Genomic DNA, 20,691 nt, shown 5'->3' with positions numbered 1-20,691 from the left:
GGCTGTTCCTGCTCCTCAGCCTGAATCCTGGTGGGATTTCCCACTCTGAACTTTGCCCTCGGTGAGTGCCTTCCCTGACGTCACTGCCAGGGCGACACCTCGGATCTAGGGGATGGGTTGGGTGGCAGCATTCTATGTGGGGCCTGGAAATCCAACACGTGGGAGGGAGAATGCCACGTCTGTTCCTTCTCCAGGGTGTTGTGGGAAAGAGCAGAAACCACCCTCCCGGCAGCTGCTGTGTTCACCACTAGGCTTCTGTCCCCACCCCTGCTTTCCACTGGGATGTTCTCCCCAACTCTCAGGCCATGAGCTGTCAGTGTGATTGAATCCACCTGTCTCTACAGGTGGGCAACCATTGGAATGGGCCAATCAGGGCTCCCATCTGTGACCAGTTTGGGGAGGGACACAGGCTCTGGAGGTGGCTGCCAGAGCTGGAGTTCTGGCTCTATCATTTACTCATGAGGGGATCTTGAGCAAACATTTGACTTCTCTGTGCCTAGGTCTTCTCATCTGTACAATGCAGATACTAATGGTCCCTACCTCATAGGGTTGTTGTACAGATGGAATCATGGGAAGGGCTCAGCACAGAGTAAATGCTCAACAAACATTAGCTACTGGTGTTAATGGGACTAAATTTGGGGCCTTCTGATGGAGTGAATGGGAAAGAAGCTCTTTATTTTATTTTACTGGCATTGCTTAATGTACACCTGGAGCTGCTGGGGGAATTATCAGGATTTAATCCAGAATGAAGGACAGCAGTGCTTAGAGATGGGAAAGGAGGACTTAATCCTGAGGTATCACTAGAGTCCCTTGATCCAGCTGTTCCTGAAGACCTACCCCTATACTATTTAGGTACATAACCAATTAAGTCTTTGTTTTTTCTTCCCTTTTTTGCTTAAGTCACTTAACTTTGGGTTTCTGTCATTTGTAACAAAAAGAGTTATAGTGGGCATCCATCCATCCATCCATCCATCCATCCATCCATCCATCCACAAGTCCTACCTGTGTGAATTTAGACGAATCACTTTCTCTCTAAGGATCTGTAAAATGGAAGTTCTGTCACCTACCTTATGGAGTGGTTTCAGGATTAAAGGGCAACTCATGTGGAGTGCCGTTCTCAGTAACGCATGCAGGGGAGAGGCCCAGTGGATTTTTCTTCCATCCCATCTTTCCTGTCTAAATCCTGCCCCCACCCCTGTACAGGTGTGTCTGGAAAGCCAAGGCAGGATGCATGCGCCCTCACCCCCCCAACCAACCTCTTGCCCTGGACCCCCCCCCCAAGCAACAGAATCCAATTGGTACAGCCTTTATTGTTTCTCCAGCATTTTTCAGAAGAATGGTGTCATTTGAGGGCCAAAGGGGAACAGGGGGAGTAAAAAATAACATAAACAAACTGAACAGAAACGCAGAAGGGCAGCAAGAGGGATTAGGGGTTGGGAGCAGAGAGGTGGAAGACCTGGGGCGGCCAGAGCCTCTTAGCTTTCAGCCACCAGAGTGGAGAATTCTGCAAGAGAAAATGACAAAGAGCTGAGTCAGAGGTGGGCCGTGCAGAGAAGACTGGCCGTGGCCCAACTGCTGGGCCCCTGCATGGGGCTTGCTCTTGGCTCTCACATCTGCTGCAGAGGTTCTGGAGTGATGGAATGAGTGAGTGTGGGCATGAATAAAGGGAAGGAGGAAGGAAGTAAGGAGGGAGAGAGGGAAGAAGGAAGGAAGGAAGGAAGAGAGGGAGGGAGATGGAAAATGGTGAGCCTACTATACTTTTATTTCATGATGTCATGCAGCCCACAAATTATTAATAACTACAGTAATAATAGCAACAATAATTTTCTGGATGTTTATCACATGCCAGTCGCTATTTTTAGCAATTTACATGCAATATATTATTTGACTCTGGTACTGATCCTATAATGCGCATTTTAGTATTATTCCCATCCCACAGATGAGGAAACTCAGGCTCAGAGTCCAGCACTTTTTATGAGGTCACACTGCTAGTAAGAAGTAGGGCCAGGATTCAGCCTTGGTCTGTGTGACTTCAACTGAGACTTTTCTTGGCCACCTATCCAGTTGTTCTCCCCCATCAGGGTCACCAGCATAATCTAAGAGGCCACGGACTCCCAGACCCTTGCCTTGGAATTTCAGACTCAGAGGATGTTATTTTATTTGTTAAAAGGTGATTCTGGTGAGTAGCCAAGTTCAACAACCACTGCATGTTCTTCAAGAGGACAGAGCAAGACTCTGGAGGACCCTGAGCATGTGATGTCTCCGCACAGCTCAGAGGAGTGAGTGTGTACAGGTGCTCAGAATGAGTTGAGCTCGGTCTTCCGCAGCTCCTCACTGAACATCACAAGTGCTTGGGAAACTGGGAGGTATCCTCCCCACTTAACAGGAGGTACAACTGAGGCCCAGAGAGGAGAAGTGACTTTGCAGAGCCTCCAGGTGAGGGGAGGCATAGGGGAGCAGGATAATGTCCCTGCCCATCAGGAGCTCCTTTGTCTAGAGGGGAGGAAACCCTCTTGGCAGGAAGGGCTCTGAGCTGCTGGCCTTTTCTCTGAGTCTCAGGAGTGCTGAGGGCATTCTCACCAAAGGGCCTTTGCACCTGCTGTTTGCTCCACCTGGTACAGGCTCCAGACTTTCCCACCACTAGTTCTTTCTCATGTGCTTGGTCTCAGCCCACACGTCACTTTTCAGGGGCCTTCTCTGACCACTTTTGTGGAAGCAGCGGTGCTCTTTGCTGGCACCGCTTGTTATATTCACAGCACTTACACTCGAAGTACTGTTGAGTGTTTCTTGCATACTCCTCTGTTGTCTGCCTCTCCACTGGAACATAAAGAGCTGGACCCACTCCCTTGCTCACTGCTCTGTCCCACCCTGACATTGAGGGGCCATGGGTATTGTGAAAGCTCAGGAGAGGCAAGGAGATGTCACTGTCATGGGGAGAAGAGGTGCCTTCTATTCTGGCACCAGCAAACCTTCAGAGGGAAGGTAGTTTTGTAAGAGTCCTGTAAGCGGACACAGGGTCCCCACAGAAGAAAGCAGATGGAGGGGATGGGGTCACAGGTGGGGCTCAGAGTGCAGGAAGCAATAGGGTGTACTTAGGGGAAATCCAGAAGCTGTCCTGGGCTTCAAATCTGGCTCTGTCGCTTACGGGCTGTGTGACCCAGTCTCTCTGAGACTCGTGTCATCCTCCATAAAGGGAAGAAGAATCAGCCCTGCTTCCTGACTGGGAGAGAGTCAGAGAGGTGGCATGGTGCTTGGGCTCCTTGGCCCCCAGCGTGAACCCCGCAGCCCCTGTTCCCATGCCCTCCCAAGTGCAGGTTCTTGCTGTGGTGGTCAGAGGGGTGCTGCTCAGCAGCCGCTCTTCCGAGACCTTCATTTGACATATAGGGGACCCGGGGAGTGTCTTCTCTGTGGTTTTTCTCTCCAGGAGACAAGAGAGAACAAGAAGGAGTTTACCACTCTCTGCCACTCTGTGTCTCTGAGATGCCACGTCCCCAGCCTGTCAGAGAGTGTAAGGCCCCAGGTATGTCCCCATCACCTCTGGAAAATACAGTGTCATGATGTGAGGACAGCTTGGGTGGGGACCAGGAGTCCAGGTTCCAGGCCTAGCCTGGCCCTGCGTGTACTTCCCTAGTTGGGAGTCAGTTGTGTGCCCCCCCACTTCGTGTCTGTGGAGTGAAGGGAGGGGTAGGGACAATTCCTCTGAGAGACAACAAAAACCTGGATGGGAAGTGGCTTCAAAGAAGTGTCTGGTGCTTCCTGGAGGTTTGCCCTGCCCTCCTCAGACTTTGGATGAAGTTCATACTGGTTTCTTACTTTTCACCACTGGACTATGGTTATGTCAAATGCTAGCGTTAGGGGGTGCTGGGTGAGGGGTATGTGGGACTTTGTCCTGTTTTTGCAGCTCTTCTGTAAAGCTAGAGTTACTTCCAGGTAAAAAGTGTAAAAAAAAACCCAGCCAGACCACACAAGTGGGACAACATGTGCTATCATCACGGAAATAACCTGGCACTGACCCCTGCCCAGTGGGAGGACCTGGGTTCCTCACCTGCTGGGGGTCTGACCTGGGAAATGGACAGCACCCTCTCCCGTCCCAAGCTGTAAAGGCAGGTGACCAGATGTGGGGGCCTGGGTATCTACTCAAGGTGGGAGAGTAGGAGGGTCCTCCAGCTGTTCCTGAGAATCCCCAGGGTCATGGGCTGGGCAGTAACAGCCAGTGGCAGTGACAAAACCAGAACCTCAAACTCTAAAAATCCCTCCCACGGGCCAGGTGTCAAAGCTTCCATTTTCTCAGCCAACTGCAATCCTGCAGTGCCCGGGAGGCACGTCGTTATTTGGAGAAGTCTTTATCATTAGTAGTTTGATCGAGGTCTTTATCATTAGTAGTTTGATCGACATAGTCCATTTTTATAGAACTTAAAAATTCTTGTTTATTGAGTGCCTACCTGGGAAGTGTTTTGCATATATTATTTCATTAAGGTCTCACCACTATCCCACGAGAGAGATGCTTCTGTCTGCATTTTACAGATGGAGAAACTGAGGCCCAAGGGTGCAGTAGCGCGGCCGAGATCACACAGGAACATGATTCAGGCTGCGCTCTTAGGCTTCCCTTTGCCCCGGAGGTTCCCGACCTACTTTGACCTAGGTATAGAGTGACACCAGAGCCAGCTCAGATATCGCCACCCCCATGACTTGTCACATCAGCCCTTTTTTATTTACTTCTTGGTACTTAACACTTTCTGAAATGATCTTATTTATGTGCTTATTTTTATCAGTCTCCCCCTACTAGAATGTAAATTGCAGGAGGGCAGGGAGCTCTGTCTTGTTCACTACCCTCCTAACAACAGAACAGAACTGGCCCACAGCAGGTGCTAATAAACAAGTGCCAAATGGATGGACTGATGGACTGATGGATAGAGGGGTGGGTGGATGGGTGGGTTGTTGGAGGAGGGGATGGATGGGTGGATGGCTGGCTGGCTGGCTCATGATTCCTCCTTAGGGGTCAACAAGTACTGACTTACCTCATATGTTTCTCATAACCACCCTGGGACATAAGTGGGACTATTCCCATTTTAAAGATGGGAAAATAGAGGTCTGAAGAGGTAAAGTATCTGTGCCACGCAGAAAATAAGAGGCAGTGGGAGGATGTGAACACCCCTTCTGTGAATGGGCAGAAACCATTCCTGATGGGGCCAGCATCTCAGATGGAGTGGAAGCATGAACTCTCTCCAGCTTTAAGCTACCATTTAGTCTGGAAAACTGGCCGTAACCAGTACATCCTGTCCTTGGGCACTGTCCTGGCATAAAGGAGACACAATCTGTCTGCTAACGCCAGCTCATGGAGAGATTGTCAAAAGGGGGACTTGGTCCTTACCGTCGTCTGACCTGCACTGACCTCCCTGACCTCATCCTAGAAGTGCCAGGTTCTCGGCTGCTTATCAGTATAAAGTCCATTAATCACCTTGACACTGGACAGTATTTGGTGCAGTCAGAGTGAAGGGGACCGAGGGATGCTGACCAAGGAACTCTCCAGGGGTGGAAAATCAGGCCTTTTGGAGTCTGACGAGAGAGATATTCTAGATGCTTGGGGTTTTTAAAAGCCTATGAAAACAGACCCCACTGCCCACCCTGGGCTCCATCCTGAAGCAGCTAGGGTGTCACATGGCCACACGCCCTGGCTTTTGCGGAGAACACAGGATTCTAATTTTATCCTCCCAGAACCTGGAGAAGGGCACTTTGTCGACAAATTGAGGGCAGGGGTCACCTCTTCTGCTCAATTTGCATCTCCCTCAGGGCAGAGCTCTTTGGAACCAGCCAATTAACAAACTGCCCCCCTATTAAAAAAGGTCTCCTCTAAAATGTCCACATCCCTCCTTAGCAAGAGACAAATGAGCAAACATACAGATTCTGCAAAGTCTAGGTCAGCTGACCTGGCAGTAGGATGCTGGTTTGCGGAACGGGGTGTCAGAGGACAGGCTGAAGTCTGGCTCGCTGTTACTCATGTCCCTGGACAGGACCCTTCCCCCTTCGGCTCCTGAAGCAGTCTTTCCCGCCCTCCCACAGTGTCTGGAGCAAGGGAACTAGGAGTTGACCCCCGATTCCCACTTGCCTCTGTGACCTTGGATCAGATATTTTACCTCATTGTGCCGCAGCTTCCCATCTATAGAAGGTGTTCCTTGGGTTGTTCAGAACGCCCAGCAGGAAAGTTCTTGTCCCAGAACATTTGGGAGCTGTTGTTATCGAGATGCTCCTACAGCTCCAGCTACCTTAGAGCCAAGCTGGGCTACTGCCTGGCATGGAATGGCTACAATCTTTACTTCTTGGCCTTGTTGTTCCCACCACTTCTTGATCCTGCCTGGCACCTGTGTACAACTATCCAGCAACCTTGGAGCTGGCTCTGAATCTTGTCCCATCACTTCCTGGCTAGGCGGCCTTAGGTCACCACTTTCCTCTCCGAGCCTTGGTTTTCTCATCTGTAAAGTGGGTAGGATAATACCCACTTGCACACCTACTGGGAAGACCAGCTGAGCAAATACAGAAAGGGCACACAGGACGTGGTCTATACATGTTAGTTCCATCCCCTCGGATCTCCTCAGCATAACTGACACAGGTTGGAGCTTTGAAACACAGTAATAACCACACAGATCCTGAAACCAAGACAGAAAAGAAGTAAACTGGCAGAGGGCGTGGGAAGCCCAAAGAGCAAGCCGCTGACCTGGTAGAAGTTTCTGATGTTATCTATCCAGTCTGAGTTAGGATCCCACCTCCAGCCCATCCATGGAAACTCAGTCTCTGACCCTCAGTTTCCACATCTGTAAAATGGGCCTGCTGAGAGTATCCCTTCGTGAGGTTATGGTGAGGGCTACATGAGATCATGAAGGAGAAGTGCCTTGTAGGGTGATGCTGACACAGAGAGAGCACAGTGAAATCAGTCTTATTGTCAAGGGAGAGTGTGCCTCTTGGAGGGATCCAGGGTCTTTCCTCTTACTAGAATGCAAGGACAGCCCTGCCTTTGCTCACTGAGGCCCCTGGGGCCAGCTGGCTAGGTTCTTCATAAGCCACTCACAAAGAGATGAGAGGAAGGGTGGGGGTGGGGAGCAGCAGACGCAGGGTCAGAGAACCGAAGGACTCAGTTCTTGCCTTTGCCTTCAGAAACTGAACTGAGCCTAATTAGGTCTGTCCCAGTCCTGGTGCTGTGGGGATTGGACAAATTTAGCAGTCATTGACAGGTGAGACCAGCACAGGCTGATAGCCCTAAGTGAAACTGAGACAGACATTGAGTCAGCGCCTGGAAGGCTGTTTCCTTCCCTCTGTCGTGATGACCAGGACCAAGGCACAGGCCTCCTGGTTTATCACCTCACCTCTAAATAGCTCCCAGGCTGGGTTTCTTATAAGTTGCTATTGCAAACAGGGATCACTTTCCGAGCCCAGGAGAACGGGGAGGCGGGATCATCCGGGGTCACACCAGATGGCCTGCAAGGAGCCTTCGTAAACAGTTCTGGGGGCCTGGGCCATTCCGGCCACTGTCCTGTGTATCAGCCTGTGTCATCCTCACCCACTCTCTTATCCCCATTTTCCTTACAGGGAAACTGAGGCTGAGAGTCCCTTAGCCAGGAGGATTCTAACTTAGGCATGGTTCAGGCCAGGGTGTGTATCCCTCTCAGAGGCTGGGGTTGAAGGGTCCTGGGTTCTGACTCAAGCTGTGTCCCACAGAGGCCAAGAGGGACCAGGGGTGAGGGACGGCCTTCTGTCTGCCCTCACGACTGCGCCTGTTTACAGGAGGGCAGTTACATAAGGAGTGCCGTGCCTCTCCCTCTGCTAAACTGTATCTAGTGCAGCGTGAGGCCAGGCTTAGGGAGGTCCACGCGGGAATTAAAGCCAGCGTCTTGGCCAAGCACAGAAACCATTTATAACTCGTATGGCTCCGTTCGGCCTGGTGGAGGGAGGGGCAGAGTTGGAGACCCGGTTTCATCCAACCAAGGATTTACCGACACTTACTGTCTTACTGAGCCTCAGTTTCCACATCTCTCAGTGTGCATCACAGGCTGCATGGGGCTGGTTGAGGATGCAATGAGATGGGACAAAACACTGCACCGTAGGGCCCTGCCATCAGGACACAGATCATGGCTTGGAAATCGAACCCCAGAGGGGCTGGAAGGCTGGAATTACAGGGAGGTGGGCGGGGGCGGGCGGACTCCTTCCATCCTTCTCACTTTCCTCCTGTCTCAGACTCAAGTTCATCTCCTCTGAGGACTGGTATTCCACTACTTCCAAAGAGTTTCAAGGTGGCTTGCGAGAGAAAGCATTCACATAAGATGAAAGGAATCATTTCCAGGACACTCACTTATTCGAGCTGCCACCTTCTGAGGTGGGTGTGTGTAGCCCGCTTTGGGTTGTAGTCTCTGCCTGCCTTCAGGTGTTTCAGCCCCAGCTTCCTCCCGCACTGCACTCCCGCCTCCCTCCTTAAATAGGCTTCTTAAGGATAAAAGGGAACAGATTTTGCCAGAAGGAAGCAGAAAAGACAAATGCCTTGAGGCACGTGAATGGGGCGATTGCAACTGCAATGGTTGCGTGATAATCAGAACTACAGTTTTTAGTAACAGAAGCAAAAAGCAAACCACGATCTCTCGAGTTAAAACAGGCCTGGAGCACAGGAAAAGGGGTCCGGTTTCAAGGAAGAGGTCAGCGGGATTGCGGGTGTGTGCGTGTGCACACCTGCATGCGTGCCTGTGTCTATAGGGTGTGCATACTCATCTGCAGCGTGGTGGGGAAGAGTGAGATGTTTGGAGTCAGGGTCAGCGTTTGAATAGCTTGGGCACCAGTGCTGAATAGCTGTGATCTGGGCGAGTCGCCCCACTTCCCTGAGCCTCAGTGTCCTTGTCTTGTGCAGCTATTGTGAGGACTGACCAAGCTAACAGAGGGAAGGCCCACGTGCAGTCCCCAGTGCACAGGCAGTGCCACATGGATGGTAAGCACTGTTTCTATCCACCAGCACACTCCATGTGGCAGGCACTGGGGTGGAGGGCCAGGGCTGGGGACACATGCCTGTGTGAGGGGCAGGGTGGCAGAGGGTCCTGGCTATGCTACTGAGTGCCCCTGGGCATGTTATTTTCAGTGCCTCAGTTTCCCCATTTGTAAAATGGAAAGAGTAATGGCACCTACTTTCTAGGATTATTGTTAAGGCAGTGGTTCTCAAAGTGTGGTCCCCAAATTACCAGTGTCACCTAGGGGCTTAGTAGGAATGCAAACCTGTGGGCCCCACTCCAGACCTAAGGAGCCAGAAACCCTGTGAGTGGGTCACCACTTTCTGTGCTGTGAAAAACATTCTAGGTGATTCTAACTCGGGCCCCACCATTGCTCAGGACAAGTACTTGAGAAGGAAGCTGCCACTTAATGTCATCTACTATTTGTGCCCACAATTTGCAACCGCAGCTGGGTTCCAGGAGAGCCTCCACCTCCGTTCAGCCTCTTTTCTGCCTCAAAACGCTCCTTTACCAGTTCTGCACTTGGGTGGCATCTGCGAATCAATCAACCACATCTATAAAAGCCTGAGATTCCTGTAAGTAGTTGCCCAAAGATGGGAATGCAAAGGATTATTATTAGAACTTTGTCTCTCTGTTCCCTCCCTGAGTCTGGGATCCCAGAAGTCTGGGATCCTGAGGAACATGGTAATACTACCACCCTGCAGAAGGGCAGACAGCACTGGAGATGGAAGCTGTCCCTGTGTCCAGAACCCCGCACCTGCTACACACCAGCCCCCAGCCCACACAGGGCTCCAGCCTTCACCGGCCGACCATTCCCAACACACCATACTTCCTCATCATTGCATCCCAGAGCTAGATGTGTAGTCATTAACTTAAGTTTTCATTCAACAAACTTTTCTTGTTCTATATTTCTAGGTGCTGGGGACAGAACTAAACAAGAAAGTTCCTGCTCTCGTGTGGCTGACAGGCAAGTGGGGGAGAGAGAAGCAAGCAATAAGTCAGTAACTAAGTCCTCTTATGGTAGAAGCTTATTACACTTTGAATGAATGAATAAGGCAGACAGACCTGAACTCAGATCTTGTCCTTGTCTCTTCCTAAGCATGGAAGCTTAGGCCAACTCTTAACCTCTCCGAACCTCAGTGTTTTCATCCATAAATGTGGATAGTGATCATATGCACCTCAAAGGCAGCTGGGGAGGTTCAATGAGCAAATCGCTAGGCACCGTGCCTCACACACAGTAAGTGCGCTGTGAGCTAAACGTTACCGCTTTCATTATTCCAGGTGGCACAGCCGAGCCAAAGAGCCGAGCTGGGCCTCCTCTAGAGGTGTATTCATTGGGACGCTCACGGAGTCCCCAGAGCTAGAGGGGGCCCCAGTGATGGGTTAGCGATCTGACTCCTGATTTTAAAGAGCAGTCATGTGAGGGTCAGAGGGGTTCTGGGACTTGCCCCAGGCCCCAGCAGGAGTTGAAGGCATCCTCTGGTGGGTGAAGACCCATCAGTCTTTAGAGGGAGCAGGTGGCAAAGCAGAGCACCTGAAATAGACCCTCTTGGGGCCTCTCAGTGGGCTCTGCATCCCGGCTTGCTGCCGGGGCCAGCATCATCACACTCCTCCCTCCCATCATCCTCCAGTAAAAGTTCTGTGAGTATGGGTGGACGTGAAGAGGGAGAGGCAGCTACATTTTTTCACCACAAAAACGGGGACCCACTGCCACAGGGTGATCTGCTCTCTCTGCCTGTTTTATCTCTTGCCCCCTGCTTTGTTCTCTGCTGACCCCCAGACCTTCAGCAGGTTGGCCCAAGCCTGCACGGTGCTGGCAGACAGACCTGGGTTTGAATCCACTGTCGCATTGGCCACTGGCGCTGCTCTTTTTGTATCTACACTTGTGTCCTCTGTCATCTCAAGGTCAAATGAGGTTACATTTGTGCAGACCCCAGCACTGGATTGGGCACACATTACACACTCTGGTAATATTTTTCTGGTCAGATACCACTCTGAGCAAATCAATCATCTTGCCTCTTTGTAAGGATGCCCGAGACTTCCCAGCCTTAATGCCTTTGCTAGTTCTAATGCCCTTTTTGCGTCTCCCTCACCTGGCCCTCCCAGCTGGCAGATTCCTGGCCACGGCCCCGCAGACCGGCCTGAGGTCTCCCTCTGCACAGAGCACACCTGCACCTCCCCACCTCTGCCTGGTGTGGTCGCTTGTTCGTGTGGATACACACAGAGCTGTGAGCAATGTGCAGGTAGGATAGAAATAGACCTCAGTGCCCTTGGCTGAGCACTTCCTATGTGCTGAGCACTTCACTCAGCACTCCCAGACATCGTGTTGTGGATGCCTCACAAACCCCCAGAGAGTTACGGATTATCGTGCCCAGTTTACAGATGAAGAAACTGGGGCTCAGGGCTGCTGAGCTGCTGCAGGGATGCTGCCTCTGGGAGTAGAGCCTATTTAACTTTCCCTCCGCCACTGACCAGCACAGGGGGACTGCCCAGTAAACGTTTGTTGGAAGAGTTTAGTGAGATCTTTAAGATCTGAAGAAGGGAGGGGGGAAAGCATAAGGGAAGGAGGGAAGCAGGCCAGGGTCTGGCCTGGTTTTTCTCCGGAATTTAGGCTGTTGGTGAGCAGCCAGCCATGAAGACCCTGCCGAGGGCTTCTGAGCTGTGGCATATTGGCTGCAGATATAAATAGGAGGCTGGTCTGGAAGCCTAGGCTGGTGTCACGTGGGGAACACAGGCTCGGATGGAGCTATCTGGTAAGTGGCCTGGCAGTGATGGGGTGTGGGGGAGATGGGCCACTTTCTGGAGTCACCAAGACCAACCACCGATTTCTCTTCAGCACCTGCTGCTCTGTCTCCTTTAATGCCCGCTCTCTCCTACCCGGCCACAAAAAGGGCAGCTGGCATCACAGCCCAGACAGTCACTGCGTCTGACCTTGCTAGAGGTTCTCTATTCTTGTTTCTGACATAAAACTTTAATAAACTATACCCACGGTCAAAACCCTTATACCTTTTCCAAAGCAATTTTCTGTCTATAGCCACTTAATTTTCACAACGAGCCCAAGCAGGTCGTAGGAGAAAACTGTGCATCCTAGTTATCTGGCCAGGTGATCGATGTGGCCAAGGTCACAGCTGGTGAAGGGCAGAGAAGAAGCAGAGCATGGGGGGGGGTTGCTGCACTTCACACTCAGGCAACAGATGTTTATTAAGTGCCTGCTTTGGACCAGGTGTGGGCTAGACATGGATAACAGGATGAATACAATTAACAAACACTTTAAGCACTTACTCTGTGTCAGGCACTGTGCTAAACACTTTTACACATTGACACATGTAATCCTCATGACAGTCCTGTGAGATAAGAACTATCATTATCCTCAGTTCAGAGATGAGAAAACTGAGGCCCAGAATAGTTACTTGAATTGCCCAAGTCACACAGCTAGAAAGTGGCAGGGCTGGAATTTGACCCCAGACAGCCCGGACCTGGAGGCAAAGCACCTACACACAGTTTTCACTTACACTGGCAGAAAAGATGGTTCTAAGAGCAGGTGTTGCGAAGAGTGTTGGAAAGAATTATTTAGACCTGGTTTGAAATCCCTGTTGCACTACTTGTGTCCCAGCTTTCTGAACAGACTAAGGCACCTCAAGCTCAGTTTGCTGCCTGCAAAATGGAGATAACTCCGAGGGACATTGTGATGCTAAGAAAGAGAATGGTGCGGGGACGTGCCCTGTGAATGTGGGTTGGAGCTGAGTGGAGAAGGATGCGAGATGCTGGACCACTAGCCCTCACCTGTTTTGACAGCAAAGCTTGAGAAGCATGATACTCTGTTTCCTAATTCCCAGCCGATCCCTGGCAGGCTATTTTTCCTGGCTCTCCTACAAAGCTGGAATGGTCTATTCGTGGGAAGCCAAAACAGGTTTGAGACTTGAAGTTATAGGACACCCGGACAAGATGTTGAGGAGGATAGGAGATAAGAAATTTCCATCCCTGGAATCTGAGAACGTGAGAGCCGGCAGGGTCCTTGGGGATCAGTTGGTCTCATCTCCTTGGGTTACAGATCAGAGACTGAGGCCCAGAGAAGGAGAGAGAATGCCCAAGGTCACACAGCCAGTTTGGACAGAGCCAGGATCAGAAACCAGGTAAAAATGCAGGCAAAGTTCATGGAAAATCCCAAATCCTCTTGGATTCCCTCCCTACAAGGTAAGGGGGCGGGGGGAAAGGATGTGTTCCTTTGGGATTCTTCAAATTTAGAAAAAATGTACCAGTTTTTCTTTGCCTGAATTACATGACAGAGCTCTCAGACCTAACAGACTGCCTTTTTCCTTCTGATCCTGGGAGCTGTGTGACCTTTCTTCTCCCTCTCATGTGACAGACACAGCTCTGAGCTTGTAGCATCCGAACATCCCCAGATCCACAATGTGCCTGGGCCCCATGCCACAGCGACTCACCATCGACCCCGATCTTGCCGTCCCCATCCTTGTCCCCAGCGGCCAGCAGCGTCTTGGTTTCTTTAGCAGACAGGTCTCTGGCATCTGCAGAGAAGCCCTTCAGGATGGATCTGGGAAGAAAATCCCAGAAGTCAGGTCAAGGTCACCTTGCAGAAACACTGCACGGATGGTGGGCTGGCATCTGTGCAGGGGAAGTGGGCAGCTGGGACAGGCAGCCAGCAGCAAGCATGCGTGCGCCTGCGTTGGGCCAGGCAGCCCAGGCTGTGCGGGAAGGACAGGCTGTCCTCGGCGAAGGGCTGACCTCACTTCAGGCAGGGCACTCGCACTTGTTTATTTATTCAGTCAATACAGCCAACACAAAGTATTTTCTCTGTGCTAGGGGCATGCTGGAAAATGGGGGCGCAGAGAAAATGCTAGTAAGCCGCCTAGAGAAATGAGGAGGGGGTCAAATGCTCTGAGAGACCACATGGTGTGATGGATACAGGGATGGGAAGAGAGGGGTGTTCGAGGGAGGCACCCATCACACCTGGGGTGAGGGGAAGGGTCGGGGGAGGCTTCCTAGAGAAGGTGATGCCTGGAGGACAGGTAGAAGTCAGCCTCTGTGCAATGTGTATGTGCACACTGGGCACAGGTAGGTAGAAGGAGAAGGTTCTAGACAAAGAATATACTTGTGGGATGGTTGAGGGTAAGACTGGATGGGTGTGGAAGTCCTCACTGGAAAGGCTCCTCTCCACTCCCTTCACTTTCTGCCAGAATTCAAGGCAGTCGTGCCCAGAGAGTGATGAAGGCACAGCTGGGTCGGCAGATATGGGCCAGGTCATCGAGAGAATTACAGTGGGAGGTTCCTTTGCTGGTGCCATTTTGCATTTTCCTAGTTATAACCTTCTCCTCCTTTACTTTGCTCCCTGGACTCCTGAACCCCCAAAGCTGGCTCTGCAGCCCTGACTCACCCAGAAACTGCTCTAGGCACACAAGGGTGGGGAACAGCAGGATGGTGGAAGGTGCCTTTCAGACAAATGAAGATCAATGAAATACTCAAGCTAGTGCTCTCTGCCTCACCTGTAGTGTCAGGCAGAGAAAAGCAGCCTCTTGAATTGTATTATAATATTAAGAAGCATCATTCCATTAGCAATATTAAGTAGCTATAATTTAACCTAGTTAGTTACACTTTCTGCTGCGGATGTTTTATTTTTCTGAAAGCAATAGAGGTCAGTCACGGTTATTTCTGTGACAGGTGCAGAGAGAAGGGCAGATCTGATGGGAATTTGACAGCAAAGTAGCAACCCCTACTCCTTCCCCCCCAAGCCTCAGGCTGGGCAGCCCCCCCGCCTTAGTTTACCCCAGCTCATCCTCCTCAATGTAGCCACTCTTGTCTTTATCCAGGATATGGAACACCTTCTTCACATCATCCATACTCTTCTTCTTCAAGCCCACCATCTGAAAGAACTTTTTGTGGTCGAAGGAGTCAGCAGCTGTGGGGGGGTGGTGGTAGAGAAAAGTGGGTTAAAGTTCAGATAAAGACAAAAATGAAGCAGTTACCAGGAGGGAGGAGGAAAGGGGAAAGGAAGTAAAGAGGGCCAAATATATGGTGTCAGAAAATGAGTGAGTTTAGCCTGACCAGGCGGTGGCGCAGAGGATAGAGCATCAGATTGGGATGCGGAGGACCCAGGTTTGAGACCCCGAGGTCACCAGCTTGAGTGCGGGCTTATCTGGTTTGAGCAAAAGCTCACCAGCTTGGACCCAAGGTCACTGGCTCAAGCAAGGGGTTACTCGGTCTGCTGAAGGCCCACGGTCAAGGCACGTATGAGAGAGCAATCAATGAACAACTAAGGTGTCGCAATGAAAAGTTGATTATTGATGCTTCTCATCTCTCTCCATTCTTGTCTCTCTGTCCCTATCTATCCCTCTCTCTGACTCTCTCTCTCTCTCTGTCCTTGTAAAAAAAAGAAAAGAAAATGAGTGAGTTTAGGTGATGGGCACAACGCAATGAACAGTTCAAATGCTATTGAGATGTTTACCTGAAACCTATGTGTTCTTGTGGACCACTGTCACCCCATTAAATTTCATTTCTAAGTTAAAAAAAAGAGCAAACAAAGAAGGGACAGAAGGGAAAGGAGAATGGGGAATGTCACTGAATAGTTGACTGATTCCCCTGTGCCAATCCTGAGGGGTGATGGGGGTGCGTCTCCATGGGAGGGCTGAGGGATGCCAGCCGTGGTGGGTGCTTTGCCCAAGGTCACATAGCTAGAGGTGGAAGAGGTGAGCTGGCACCCAGATCCCCCGGCCCCCAAGCCTGTCCCCACCTTTCACTGGGCCCTTCGCTGAAGGTGGGGTAAACTTGGAAGGCAGATGGTGGCTGAGTGGCAGTGGGCAGGGACCTGGAGGGGATGTGAACATGGTGTGTGTCTTTTGGGGTCGGGGGAGTGGGGCAAAGGGTGGGGGAAGAGGCAGCCTTTGTCTTGACCACAGATTGTGTTGCCAGAAAATCAAAACAGAGGACAAATTTCTCTCAAGGTCACACTGTGGGAGGAGGAAGGGGAAGACCCAGAAGCCCTGGCTTTGCTGCAGAAATCCATTCTGGTGGAAGTTGGGGGTGGTGTTAGAAGGCTCCCCAGGAATTTCCAGTTAAGTTTCTATATAAAAGGAGCAAGGTGGGTCAAGGAGAAGTGGCTGGGTTATCTCAGCACCCTGAGAGGGTGGTTTCCCTCAGTTTATGTCCAGGGGAGGAGGCACCAAGCAGAAAAGAAATGGCATCCCCCTTCCCAATTTTTTCTCCTGAGCTCCTTTTTAAGAACACCTGGGAAAGGGTACAATGTTACATGGAGTAACTTATGTGTGTGGGGGGAGAGGGGTCTTGTTAAGAGTCATGTTCTTTTCCCTTCACCCATTGCTGACACTAGGTTGGGGGACCAAGACCCAGTTCTAAGGCTCCCTGGTGCCTGCCAGGTGCCCTTGGGCAAGTTTCTGACCCTCTCCCAAGCCCCAGTTTCCCCCAGCTAGGTGATGAGAGGGAGGAGGAAGAGAGGCAGTTAAGCACCCAAGTCCATGGCCGCTTAGAAAGGTGAGACAGCCCGCTTCCCTCCCTGGCAGCCAAAGGAGGCTGGAAGTTGCAAGCGCTGAGGATGCTCGGACAGGGTTGAGCAGGGCAGAGTGCTGCCAGCTTCAGGAAGGTCACCTCACTCGCGGATCTGCGCGTCGGTTGGAAGGGGGCTCTAAGAACCGGGGTGAGGTGTGGGACAGTGGTGGGCCAGCCCTGCCCACCGCTGGGCGAGAAGAGCCCTGTCCAGAACGGGGGTCGAGGTAAGGGGTCGGAGAGAAGGCGTACGTGCCTGCAGTCCGTTCCACGTGCCTTAAAAAGGAAGTCCCGAACGCCCACAGGGACCCGCAGGTCCTATCTTAGATCCCGGTCTTCGCCCTTGGTCTGGGACCTCAGTCCTCATAACACGGCCACCCAGCCTTTAGCGCCCGCAAGTTTTCAGTTGCTCAGGCAAGGAGGGTGCCCGGCATCCCCACCCGATCCAAGTCCCGCCCGGACGAGTCTAGGAAATGCTGAGGACCCCCGCTCCCTGCCCCGCCGGCGCCCGACGGGATGATGGACAAAGGGGTCCTGGGGAGGACGACCGACCGCGGTGGGCAGGGGCCGGGGTGGTGGGTGAGGGTAGAGGGCTGGGGAGGGGAGCGCGCTGCTCACCGGCAAAGGCCCCCACTGCCTTCTTGATGTCTTCAATGCTGAGCAAGTCTGTCATCGACATCCTGCAACTGTTTGAGCGGGCAGAGCAAGTGCGAAAAAATTAAAAAGTGCTTTTCTCATCATTTCTGCTCATATGACCGACGCTGCAGTGCTGCGCGCCGGGCGCACGCGGGCCGACCTGGCGCAGAGCCAGGGGGCGCAGGGCTGGGCGCGCAGCCAGAGCAGCTCGGTCCCGCCGCGCGTGCCGCCGCCGCCCGCCACGCCCCCGCTGGGGGTCTCTGCGGTCCCAGGGGCTGCGGCCGGGGCGCCAGGGGAACGGTGGGAACTTTCGACTTTAAGGGGCGCCCGCGTCACCAGCCGTGTCTGGAGAGTTTGCCTGCCGTCAAGGGCACACAGGAGGCGCCAGCCTGGTGCAGCGCGGGGTGTTGTGTCCATGTACCTCGGAAGATGTCCCGCCGCTTCGGGGAGGACATGGACAGGCAGGGGCTAGACCTACACTATCGTGGGGCCCCTCGCTGTGCTGCCATTCTTTCTCCGCTCCTACCTCAGCCTCCGCTCTTGTCTGTCCTGGATGCAAATTTATGCTACAAAATCTGAGCTCTGAGGTCTGGAAACCTGACCCACGGGACGCTGGGAGGGGGTGGCACAGGTAGGCGGGCATTCCTTGGGCTCTTTGCCGGTGTCCCATCCCGCATGTGGTCAGGGAGCGCATACTGAAACCTATTTTTTTTGTTTGTTTGTTTTCTAATCTAACTTTTTGTAGAACTCTTCTCAAATCCTCACAGCTACTTGCTTTCCTGATCTCCTGAGCAGGTGTGTGTGTGTGTGTGTGTGTGTGTGTGTGTGTGTGTGTGTGTTTAGTGAGGTCTCACTCCTTCCTCCTGCCCCCACAGAACTTTTGGAGGAGGGCAGGACAGGAGAAGCTACTTGGGACCTCTGTGCACCCTCCCCTGACTTGGAGACCAAAGGTGCAGGTTTGGGGAGAGGGTGGAACCTTTAGACCACACTTTCCAGACAACCTAAGCAGGTTTCATGACCTGAACTTCATCTCTGGAAATGTGACACTTTCTAATCTTTCTGTCTTAGAAACCAGTTGCATTCTTTCCCACGGTCTCCCAGGGATTCAGGCTGTAACCAGCTGCATCTAGAGTGTGTGGAGCACTGGACAGGAAGTAAGGAGGCTTGGACTCTAGATCTGGGGCTGCACTAAGTCCCAGAGTGTGTGACCTTGGGTTGTGACTATTACCTTCTCTGGTCTTCTGTCTCCCTCCATTGTGCTGATAGTGTTGGTGGTCCCTTGTGATGGCATCTTGAAAGTTTAACTTAAAGTGTGTGGGCAGGTGAGCAGGGGCTGAGACTGGTGGCCCTTGGTGGTGGTGGTAGTGGGAGGGTGGGGAGAACTACCCAGCTGCCTGGTAGCTCAAGTTCCGTTGCGCTCACTGTCAACACTGTTTCCCTCAGCTCGGCCCTGGATGGCTGCCCTTCCTGGAAACCTTAGGACGCTGCTGGCTCTGGCTGCCCCCCTCCTTGTGAGTCAGCTCCTTCAGGCAACAGCCTGCCATCTGCCACTCCTGGCCTGATCTCTCTTGGTGGGAGGTCTTCTCTGGACCCTCAGCCTCTGCGGCCCCTGCCCCAGCTGGGCTGTTAACTTGGACATGCTGGGCTTCTGTGCTATCATGTCAACCCCCGGACTCAGCTCACTCCAGAGGCCTCAGCTGGAAAATCTGTATCCCCAGCTGAAGGATCCTTACTTTATATTGGTAGGGAAACTGAGGCTACAGAGAATCAGTGAATGGCCTAAGGACATGCGAAGAGGCAGTGACATAGAGGGGCCCACTCCCGTGGCTCCTGACTTAGAATTCAGGGACACCTTCATGGGGCTCCTCCCCGGGGCCCAGGACCCAACTCTGTGAAATCCCACCCAGCTGGTTCCCCAAACACTGACCTCTGTGGCAAAGGCTCAACAAGGGCCCACCCTTCTCCTCCTTCCTCCATCTCTCCTGCTGCAGAAGCCTCCCACCAATTTGACGCCAACTCTGGGCCGAAGTGCACCCACCACGGCATCAGACAATATCATTTCAGCCCATCAACGTTCCGTACCCCTTGCTCCTGCCTCTTCTAGCTACTGATGGCATCCCCAGGTCCAGATGTCTGGCTTCACCCTTGTCATTTTACAGGTGGGAAATGGGAGGTGCAGCCAGGCAGAGAAATCTGCCCAGGCCACACCAGGAGTTTTGGATGGAGATCCCAGGAATTCATACACTAGGGCCTCAACTCCACGACTTCTAACCTTCCAGTACCCCTCAACCCAGCCCTGTGTCACTGGGGGAAGGGGAGAAATGGCTGTCCCTTCCAGCTGGCTTCCTCCCCACTATATCCCTCCATCCTCTTCCAACCTCAGTAGCTGCCACTCACCTCAGTTGTGGGTGGAGGCCTGGAACCTGCAGTGAAAGGGTAAGCTGGTGGGAGGTCCTGTCAGGAAGTGAGCCTAGTGGTGGGATAGCCACCTATATAGGCTTCTGCTCTGGCTATTTTGGGAGGTACTGCTCCCCCCAGCCCTCGGCCCCCTCCCCTTCCGGTGTCAGGTACTTCCCAACTGTGGTGCTGGATGTCTGTATCACATTCAGCCTCCCTGGGCCCATCAAGCTAGGCCTATTAATAACCTTGGCCCCTGCCTCCCTTCAGCACCCAAAACTGAGGCTCAGGCCAGGCTCTCCTCTTCCATGAAGCCTTCCATGACCGCCTCAGATGACAGCAATGCTTTTGTCCTCCAAAATCCTACAAGGGAAGGAAGCGAGACATGAGCATAGGGATGGAACAGGAATTGTCTTCCATGCATGGGCCTGGACAGGTTTCCTGTACACACATCATCTTACTATGGCCTCACAGTTCAGGCCTGGTCCCTCTGGTATGGATGAGGAAACAGCACAAAGATGTTCGATGTTACAGGACTTACTACTCAAATTGTAGGTCTGGAACAGGAGTGGACCCAGCCCTTCCCTGAGATAATATAGTGCCTGGCAGGAAGACATGACCTGCATGTTCTCTGATAAGTCCCTTCCTATCTTTGCAGCTCAGTCTCCCATCTATAAAATGAGCTCAATCAGGGGCAAACTCTTCTCTATAGATGGCCTTCAGAGGAACTATGAACCCCTGAAATATTGATATGAAAAAAGTCATGAGCAATGTGCTTTTGTAAAGCAAAGGCCCATAGCTTTCATGAAATTCATACAGGGATCTCTGGTGTGATCTGTCTTGGTTTGGGGATGACTGTCCAGGGGTGTGTTTTGAGAAGTGTGAATGAATGAATGAATGAATGAATGAATTTGAGAAATATGTATTGTCTAATATGAACACCGTGAAAGGTTGCTCTCCTCATCCCCAACCTTAAAAAGAATCTCCAGGGCACTAACATTGTCAACAGTGAAGTCTAATCCTTGACGGTTTCATGCGAAGGCCCAGCTTTCTTGCAGAGGCTGTTGGGGAGGGAAGCTACACCAGCCCTTCACTGACAGTGGCCCCATGGGTGGAAAGAACAGAAGGTGGACTGGATGAGGAAGCCATTGCTGAAGCCTGG

At 52.1% G+C, this 20,691-nt stretch overlaps 1 protein-coding gene across 3 annotated transcripts; it reads right to left on the bottom strand.

Annotated features, from left to right (window-relative positions):
• Positions 1-1,290: 1,290 nt before the first annotated feature.
• PVALB (parvalbumin) lies at positions 1,291-19,667 on the bottom strand. Of its 3 annotated transcripts, none has more exons than XM_066253091.1 (5): positions 19,530-19,667; positions 17,115-17,182; positions 14,763-14,895; positions 13,424-13,533; positions 1,291-1,504 (listed from the first exon to the last, which is right to left on the bottom strand). In XM_066253091.1, the coding sequence occupies exons 2-5, from the start codon at positions 17,173-17,175 to the stop codon at positions 1,476-1,478; spliced, it is 333 nt and encodes a 110-aa protein (XP_066109188.1). In that variant the 5' UTR covers positions 17,176-17,182; positions 19,530-19,667; the 3' UTR covers positions 1,291-1,475. The 3 variants fall into 3 exon arrangements, with proteins under 3 accessions (XP_066109188.1, XP_066109189.1, XP_066109190.1); XM_066253092.1 differs by lacking the exon at positions 19,530-19,667 and adding an exon at positions 17,659-17,685; XM_066253093.1 differs by lacking the exon at positions 19,530-19,667 and adding an exon at positions 17,554-17,578.
• Between the last annotated feature and the right edge of the window lie 1,024 nt (positions 19,668-20,691).

This window comes from Saccopteryx bilineata, chromosome 1 (genome assembly GCF_036850765.1).
Source record: "Saccopteryx bilineata isolate mSacBil1 chromosome 1, mSacBil1_pri_phased_curated, whole genome shotgun sequence".
NCBI lineage: Eukaryota > Metazoa > Chordata > Mammalia > Chiroptera > Emballonuridae > Saccopteryx > Saccopteryx bilineata.
The sequence above is the reverse complement of the archived record's forward strand: the minus strand, read 5'-3'. Positions and strand labels throughout refer to the sequence as shown.